Raw genomic sequence first — 9,676 nt, 5'->3', positions numbered from 1 at the left:
GCTCTCCTTTCTCATTGGTTGTTCCCCCAGTCCTTCACTCCTGGATCCAAGCTCTCCATTTGTCTGCTGCAGCAGACCGTGGCTGCAAGCGGCACTTCAGCCAGAGTAGTTCCCCGGTGACGTCAAAGGCGCTGCCTGCCCACATTCCAAGGCATGGGCGGGGACTTCCCGCAGTCCCTGCCTTTGGGCGGAGAGCAAGACTTTTGATTGGATAGGGCGGCGAGGTGAGCATCCGATTGGTCCCCGCCCTGGACGGAGGCGGAATCTTAGCTGCGTCCTGGAGCAGAGCTGAGGAGCCCTGGGGAGTCTCAAAGTTTTGAGTCTGGAGCAGTAGCGGAGAGTGGGCTTATTGAGAGGGGCTTTTCTTGGGATGAGGATTGATCTCCTGCTTTAATTTTGGAGGCACACCCTGGTTTATTCTCCTCAGCCTACGATCTGATCTCTGGACAATCTGTCTCCTTAGGAGATTCTCAGATCTCCGAGGACGCTGGACCCTTGGCAGTTCTCTCTGAGGCAGAGGAGCTAACGGTTTGCTTCCTAAGTGCATAAGCTACACGCATACGCACGCACACACGGGCACACACAGGCACATACCCTCACGAGGAGGCGGATCTCGCCCACCGAGGCCGCCCAGTCCGCTCCCCTCCTGCGCTCAGCATCCTCGGCCCAGCGCGCCTCGGACCACCATGGAGGTGCTGGAGAGCGGGGAGCAGAGCGTCCTGCAGTGGGACCGCAAGCTGAGCGAGCTGTCAGAGCCCGGGGAGACCGAGGCTCTCATGTACCACACGGTGAGGACTCGGTGGGCAGGGGAAGGGGCGGCTGGAGAAGGGTAATTGTCATCAAAGGAACAGCTCGGGACCGGGAACTGGGAAGGGAGTATTTGGGGAAGAGCCTGCCCAGAATGGAGCTATCTGGGGAGAGGTGTGGTTTTTCTAGCTGAAAGCCGCTGGCCCTTTTAAATTTTTGATAACAGTAACGACCCTTTGTATTCCTTTAGCAACTTATACTCTTCTCCGAGGGCTTTTCACATCTGCTATTTCATTTCCTATTGCTCCATAAAGCTGAAGAGGGGGTAGATGGTTTGATAATCTGTTTCGTTTGCTACTGATTTTTGTGGGATGCTTTTAAAAAACTGGACAAAACAAAGTAGCAGTTTCTTTTCTTCGCCGTCATATTCTCTCCCTCTCTTCTTTACTTTTTAATTTGTATTTTAAGAAATATACCTCTGTGTATGTGTGTGTGTGTTGAAAAAAGGCCTTCCTTTTAGGAGAAAGACTGCTTTATTTGACTCTTCTAACCATGCAGCCAAGAAGTCTGCTTCCTCCTTCTTCAGAGGAAAGATCAGCAAAGGGGTATGGAAAATCTGAGTGCACATTTCGGAAAGGGTTTGGGGAAGGTGGGACAACTCACCAGTTCCTTGCTCAGCCTTATGCCCCAGCGACCCTTTTGGGCCTTAAACTCTCATAGAGCACACACATTTCTTTAAAAGTTTTCAATTTCAACTAAGTGTTTAGTATTAAATTTGCAACATGAAATTTTGTTTACAACAGCCAGCACTGAGACTGTGACTTTATTGTGAGATCTCTTTGTTTCTTTTTTCTTTTTACAAATGCAGAGTTTATGTTGAGAGAGAGAGAGGGAGAAACACTAATAAAATGAGAAGCTTGGCTGTTTTCCCTTTATGATTCTTTTAGTGGGGTCAGTGCCAGGATATTTGAAACTTTTGCAAAATGGCCTGCAGGCTCCACCTCTCTGGCCTTGGCCTCTGGCTGACGTTATTTTGGGAAAAGGGAGGAGGGCCTCCCTGTGATTCCCACCAAAGCGTTTGTGGTGGCTGAGAATGGCTTGTTGAAAACAGGCGGAGGGCGGGATGAGAGGGAGTGGAAGCCCATGCTGGGTCAAAAGCCAGATGTGTGGTATGATCTTTTGGGCTGTGCTCAACCAGCCTGTCCTGAGGAGACCATGTAGGCTGTGTTTGGACTGGGGGCCCAGATGTGCTTCCTGTTGCCAAGACAGAACTGAGAGCACATTGGCCCTCAAATATCTTCTGATAATATCTCCAGATGTTTCTCCTGACGTGGGCCACACTTTAACCATGTGTGAGGGGCGGCTTTTCTCTTTTGTCCTCGTGAATACTGTGAAAATGTCTCATCCAGCAGCTGTAATGCTTTGGGTTGTCTTTTAGCTGGTGGGATAATTTATGCACAGGGTCCACATTCCCTTCTTAGGGCCTCAGGACTTGCATTTTTGAGATCTCAGGGTTTGAGATGCTACCTATGACTGTGGCATTAACTCCAGGCAGACTGCTCAGGCTGGCTCTCACATCTTTATGAACAGTTTAAGGAGTCAAGACCTTACCTTTCTCTTGGTAGTAAGGGCTTAGTTTTTCTCATTGTGTTGAAGCAGGGACGGGTGATTATTTTTCTTCTAATTTGATTTTTTTTTCCAATTATTTTTTATGTCTGCCACTTAGGGACTTGTCTCTCTTCTGGGCAGCTCTCATAAAATACCACTTGTCATTGTTGCAAGTCATGACCCACAAACTGAGTATATGAATTAGCGTTGAAAGATGAGATTTAGTAGCACAGACGACTGGATTATATTCCTTCTAAACTAAGGGGAGTTTGGCAGAGATTTGAAAATAGATAACTTTCCCATCTGTTTCTTGAACTCTGTTGAGTATCCAGTTGCAGAGCTGGTTATTATTGCCATTTGTCCATAATGTGAAATGGCCTGACCTCCAAGTGGAAAAAGGGTGGCCTGATTATGCATTCACTCAAAGATTTATTTGTTCTTGCAGTGAATGGTTGTTGAGTAGCTTCTATGTGCAAAACACTGCTCTAAGCAGTTGTTGTTCAGTTGATAGTCATCTTGGAGTCTTTGCGACCCCATGGACTGCAGCACACCTGGCTTCCCTATCCTTCACTATCTCCAGAGTTTGCTCAAACTCGAGTCCATTGAATCGGTGATGCCATCCGACCATCTCATCCTCTATCACCCCCTTCTCCTCTTGCCCTCAAGCAGCTGGGGTATATCAGTGAACAAAAAAACCTCAAAATGCTTGACCTTGAGAAACTTACACTCTGTGTGTGTGTGTGTGTTCAAGGAAAGATAAACAATGAAACAATAAGCATAAGAAGTAAGAGATATAGTATGCCGGACAATAAAGTACTATGGAAAAAGTAAAATGAGAGTGAGGCAAGGGGGATAGAGTGTAAGGGGAATAGAGAGTAAGGTAAGGGGGATAGTGAATTGAGTGATCAGAATAAGCCTCCCATACAAAGTGGATCTGAACAGAGGCTTGAAGGAGGAGAGAAGGATCTCAGCAGGTTGAAAAACCAGAGCAAAGGCCCTCAGGTGGGAGTGCATCTGGCATGAGCTTATGGTAACATCACTTTCTGTTTTAGATCCCCCCATTTGGGTCAGTTTTTCCCTTGTAAATGTAGGTTACTCCTCAGGCAAAGTGCCTGTTTTTGGAAAGGCCCACTGAAACTTTCCAAGTTGAGTAGATTAGGCATCACATAGGGAGTGGAGAGCCTGCAGGGAGGAAAATCGGTAAGGTAATGTAGTTACCATCTATTGAACATTTATCATCCGAAAGGGAGGGTAGCTTCATAGGCCTGCCACCTGTGCAGTCCCACAGGCCCCCAATCTGATGCTATGCTGTTGCCATCTTGAAATCCTTAATCATCTTTGAACAAGGAGCTCCACATTTAGATTTTGTATCAGGTCCCATAGATTATGTAGCTAGTTCTGATGAAAGGCATTGTACTTAGTGCTTTACAAAAGAGATATCTCAATGGAACTTCCCTGTCAGTCTAGTCGTTAAGAATTCCTGCTTCCACTGCAGGAGCATGGGTTTGATCCCTGGACTGGGAACTCAGATCCTGCACGCCCTGCGTTGTGGCAAAAAAAAAAAAAAAAGAAAAGAAAAACCTCAATGTTCTAATGAAGGAGTTGTTTTACGGATTAGAAAGCTGCGGCTTAATGAGTTTAAGCGAACTGGTAAAGGTCATTTAAACTCAAGTCTGCCTGCCTCTAGCGCCCAAACTCTTGCCCACTGTGTTATATGAATGAAGGATCTAGACTTAAAAGGAACTGAGTCAGGGGATGGGAAAGGATATTTGGGGAGTCAGAAATTGCTGAGTCTGAAGGCAGCTAATACTTAACCAAGGCGGCAGTGCAGCCACCAGCCCTTCCTATCGTGCTCAGCCTTTTGCTCTAAATAGGGATTTAGCTACTACATGCATGACTGCTGCTGTCTGTTTGGCAAAACTGTCACCTGCCTGATTTTAAAAACATAGAAGTTGCCGGAGGCTGGGATTGTCACATCTCCCAGGCACCTTCTCTGAGCCATCAGGCGCAATGAAAGGAGTGCATAGATAGATTGAATTTGGAATTGCTCATTAGATCCTGAATTATTAGAGCCTTGCAGTTCCTCTTGAAGCTTACAAATTAGTTCCTGTACAGATGATGAGATATAATTTTAAATCAGTGAGTACTTCTTTTGGATACAGGCTAAAGGTGATTTCATAAAAGATGGCAGCTATGAAAATGAGGAGTGTGTATTTTCAAATCATTGTTAGACACCTTGTCAAATTCCCCTCAGCCTGCCGGAGTATTGGACATTTCTAATGTTGATGTTGTGTTTCCTCTAAGATTCTGTGCAGATTACACTTCTGGGAATTTACTGTGGGATTTTGCAATTTAAAGAGCAAAACAGTCTATAAATCTTATCTGTATATATTATTATATACACTGACTAAATCTGAGATATAGTCCCTTGGACAGCACGGAGATCAAACCAGTCAATCCTAAAGGAGATCAGCCCTGACTATTCATTGGAAGGACTGATGCTGAAGCTCCAATATTTTGACCGCCTGATGCAGAGCTGACTCATTGGAAAAGATGCTGATGTTGGGAAAGATTGAGGGCAGGAGGAGAAGTGGGTGACAGAGGATGAGATGGTTGGATCGCATCACCGACTCAATGGACATGAGCTGGAGCAAACTCCAGGAGATAGTGAAGGACAGGGAAGCCTGGCATGCTGCAGTTCATGGGGTCGCAAAGAGTTGGACATGACTTAGCAACTGAACAGCAACAACAATATCTGGGAGGATGCTTAAGAAACATAATTAATGATTTTCTAGTAAGGTGACTTGAGGGACTAGAGGTCAAGAGAGGGAGGGAGAGAGAGGGAGTTGTTTTCACACTGTTCTTTTTGTACTGTTCAAATTTTTACCTCCTGGAAGTATTTAGGGATTGAATAATGACAAAATAAAGGCACCACTGGACTAGAGGTGATTTTAGCCTCCATTTCCTTGTAGGGATGGGGATCTGATGCTCGCTTAACACCAGCAGAGTCGGGGGAGGCCTTGGGTACTGAATAGAGGAAGCAGGAGTGCTCGGGGGAAGAAGGGCTTTGAGGCTGGAAGATTAGCAGTGGATTTGTGAATGATACTTCATGCTCCTGGTATCTTCTTATGGCTCAGTTTAGCGATCTGAAGAACAGGGATTTTATCAGTGTTTACAATGATTTTTTTTTTTTTAAAGGTATACAGTTGGAACTACCAAGTGTTTGCAAAGATAATGACAGAGGTTCTGCTTGGTATTTTATTTTATCTTACTGAGATATTTCTGAGCTTCCCTGGTGGCTCAGTGGTAAAGAATCTGCTTGCCAATGCAAGACTCGCAAGTTCAATCAGTGGATTGGGATGATCCCCCGGAGAAGGGCATGGCAACCCACTCCAGTATTCTTGCCTGGAGAATTCCATGGACAGAGCAGCCTGGAAGGCTCGGGTCCATTGGGTCACAGAGTCAGATGCAGCTTACTGCCTAAACAACTACAACAAAATAGTCAATTTACAATGTTGTGTTAGTTTCAGGTATACAGCACAGAGATTTATTTATATACATATATAATTTTTTTTCTTTTTTCAGATTCTTTTTTCTTATAGGTTATTACAAAATACTGAGTATAGTTTCCCATGCTATAAGTAGATACACACTACTGATTTATTTATAGTAGTGTGTATCTGTTAATTCCAACCTCCTACTTTAGTTCTGCTCATTTTAAATGCTAAATTTGTGTAAATCCAGTTCTTTGTAGAATTATTTAGTGGTTATACTGCTTAAATTTTATATCCAGTTGGTTCTTAAATTACTGAGCCCATCAGATATGTGTACCACATCTTCTTTATTCACTCATCTGTCGATGGCCATCTACCTTGCTTCTATGACCTGGCTATTGTGATACACCTAATTCACTTTGTTGTACAACAGAAACTTAATTCAACATTGTAAACAATTATAATCCAATAAAAGAAAGACTGAGCCCACAGGGTCGTAGGTGGGGAGTGAGTTAAGAGGAGGGTCCTCCTGCCTGGGGTGAGAATGTGAGGCCATCGGGCTTCCACAGCCACAGTGACTGCTGGAAGGCAGATGCTGATCTCAGAGGCTGGTGCTTTCCCCTTCCTTTTGGTGGCCCAGAGACTTGATAGGGCTCCAGTGGGATATGGGAGCTTTTGCTGTGATGTTCATCTCCAGCTGTTGGTCCCTGGCCAGATTCTGTGTGAGACTCTGGGTCCTCATGAGCGAGAAGTCATTACTTCTGGTTACATGACCTCCACCAGCTGAATAAAGGTAATGAATGCCAATAGGAGACAGAATTGTGAAGTCAGTAGATTATGTCTTAGAGGCCCTAAGTCACCTTTCTTCACCTTCACTCCTTTTGTGTTTCTCTCACTTCTTGGACCCCAAGTGCTTGCTGTAATGGTGTTCCCCTTTCAGCCCCTTCTCTTTAATTTTGCTCTCAGGAAAGATTTGATAAGCTTAACACTAAAAATATTAATATTTATAATACTTAACATGTGACCCTCTAAGTGGGCATTTATATTTAAAAATAATTACTTCAGACTAAAAGGGCGAATCTCTAAATGCAGAACCCAAGTCAACAGCCAGGTAGTGGGTGGAGGGGGGGGGGAGAAGTATTTGGGGAATTCCCTCCCCAAGGCAGCCTTGCATTGTGTTGCTGATTTAGTGATGATTTAAAGAATTTTCATTGACGAAAAGTCTTTGACTCAATTATATTATTTCCTACAAAGTTGTTCTCATGGGGTTGACATGGGTTGGGGGAAGGTGGGTTTGGACACGGTTCTGGAAGATGAGAGGGCAATGATGAGGTTTGTACTTGTTGTCTTTCTTGAGAGATCCCTGAGTGATAATCTTCTCTGGAACTCTGATGTGAAGTTGCTCTGGCAGGAGTAATCAGGCCTTGCATCTAGATTAATAATCAAATTAAAGGACAATGCTTGCAGCTGTGAGCAACTGAAAATTGATTCAGATTGCTTACATAATGAAAGTGAAAGTGAAAGTTGCTCGGTCGAATCCGACTTTTTGCAACTCCATGGGCTATACAGTCCATAGAATTCTCCAGGCCACAATACTGGAGTGGGTAGGCTTTCCCTTCTCCAGGGGATCTTCTCAACCCAGGGATCGAACCCAGGTCTCCTGTATTGCAGGAGGATACTTTACCAGCTGAGCTGCCACCATTTCCTACATAATAAGTGAATTATTATGTTCTGTTGCAAGAAGCCTAAAACTATAGCTACATGTTTGGCTGATTCATGAGCTCCTCAGTGTCATTGTGAACCTAGATTCCATCTCCGGGTTTCAGCTTCAAGTTGTTGGGGACCAGAAAGCAACTCATACCCATATGGGTCTCAAGTATTCAAGATGACAATATCCAGAGGAAGAAGAGAAGTAGTGCCTTGCCTGTGTCCGTTTTTAGGATGGAAGAAACTTTTCAGAAGCCCACCAGCTGATTTCTCTTTAAGCTTTATTATCAAGGATTGGATGACATCATCATGTCTAAATCCCAATGGCTAGAAAGGGATTTACCTGATTGGTTTAGACTCAACCAGCATGACCATGTGTAACAATCATTGCTAAAATAGTCTGAGTTTCTAGACCTTTCCTTCATGAAAAGGTGTGTTCCTTTAGCCAATGGTTGTTTTTCTCATAAAGATGGGCTAGCAAATGTAAGAAGTTTTGAGACATTTAAATATGAAATTGCTCTGCATGCTTGGGCTTTCCAGGTGGCTCAGTGGTAAAGAATGTGCCTGCCAATGCAGGAGACTCACGTTTGATCCTTGGGTCAGGAAGATCCCTTGGAGAAGGAAATGACAACCCATTCTTGTATGCTTGCCTGGGAAATCTCATGGACAGAGGAACCTGGTAGGCTATAGTCCATTGAGTTGTGAAAGAGTCGGATACAACTTAGCAACTAAGCAACTGCAATGCGTGCAAAGGCTGTCATGGAGAGGGTATTGCTGTGTTCCAACTCACGAATGAAGAAATGTAGAATTACCTATATTATCTGAACTCGTTGTGTCATGGTCAAATATCAGGGCTGGAAGTAACTAGCCGAGCCTTGATCACGATCACCATGCAGGACAAGAATGACTTGTTCTGTTTGAGGTCCACGTAACCTCATCTCTGCAGGCAGAACGCTGGATGTGTTTTTCTAAAGAAGTTGTTTTTCCAGTTGCATATGGCTGTTCAAACAGGGATAAGGTCAGAGTGTGCTTGTTTGCAGCTTAAACTGCCTGCCTAAGCCTGGCATAGCTCTGAGCTCTCTGTGGACTGTCTTGGGGCAAATGGCCTAAGGCCTTGGATGGGCATTTGATGGGATTGAGGGCCTATGGCTGCACTGTGTCTGAATTGCCCTAGTGAGTGAGTTTATGAATGAAGGAGTAGTGTTTACATTCCCTACCTCAGCAGAGGCAAGACTGAAAGGAAATGGTGAAATCCATCGTTGGTGTCAGCCTTGAGTATATTCTCCCACGTGGCTCGCCACATGCCTGTCACGGCTCTTCCAAGTGAAGTACCACGTGACCTCATTTTTTCCCTGAATGGAAGTGTCTGGGTTACTCGCAAGGCACTTAGGAGGTGATGGCCCATCTATCTGGGGGAGAATCTGAGGCCTTGAACCAAAATGAGAGATGCTTAGCTGTAATACAAGTTCCTTGAAGGCAGGGGACATGACTGTTTTTTCTTTGCTCCCAAACTGATGCTGAAATTGACTCTCCAGTACTTTGGCCACCTAATGTGAAGGAAGAGCCAGCCCATTGGAAAAGGCCCTGATGCTGGGAAAGATTGAGGGCAAGAGGAGAAGCGGGTGACAGAAGATGAGATGGTTGGATGACATCATTGACACAAGGGACATGAGTTTGAGCAAACGCGTCAGTAGTGAGGAGTGAAGGACAGGGAAGCCTGGCGTGCTGCAGTCCATAGGGTCACATCACAAAGATTTGGACATGACTTAGTGACTCAACAACAACCACCACCAAGTTCACGATGCTCAGAGATGTGTAATACTTGTTTAACGCACTGTTACATAGAGGGAGGCAGTCTTGGAGAAGCTCGGTGGCATTTGTCTCTTCTGTTAATGTATTTTTTTAAAACTCTGGATGCTTGTGAAAGCCTCTGCAAGTCTGCAAACTTAATATGAAAGTGAGTTGGGTAGTTTGATGTCAATAACTTTTCTTGTTTAGTTTTGAGAACAAGATGGGAGGGGGCGTGATTGTGTAACAGCCCCTGTTTCCACTAGAGTTGAAGGCAGTGTTGTGGAAAAGGTAGGCCTTTGAGCCAGGCAGATTTGGAATCCAGGGCCACT

General features: G+C 44.7%; 1 protein-coding gene across 1 annotated transcript in view; it reads left to right on the top strand.

Moving 5' to 3' along the window:
• Positions 1-269: 269 nt before the first annotated feature.
• Positions 270-9,676, top strand: part of CREB3L2 (cAMP responsive element binding protein 3 like 2) — a 135,259-nt gene continuing 125,852 nt past the window's right edge. Inside the window, exon 1 of the mRNA XM_006051823.4 lies at positions 270-788. Within this exon, the coding sequence (XP_006051885.1) occupies positions 687-788 (102 nt within the window). The 5' untranslated portion in view covers positions 270-686. The remainder of the gene's footprint in view (positions 789-9,676) is intronic.

This window comes from Bubalus bubalis, chromosome 8 (assembly GCF_019923935.1).
Source record: "Bubalus bubalis isolate 160015118507 breed Murrah chromosome 8, NDDB_SH_1, whole genome shotgun sequence".
NCBI lineage: Eukaryota > Metazoa > Chordata > Mammalia > Artiodactyla > Bovidae > Bubalus > Bubalus bubalis.
The sequence above is the reverse complement of the archived record's forward strand: the minus strand, read 5'-3'. Positions and strand labels throughout refer to the sequence as shown.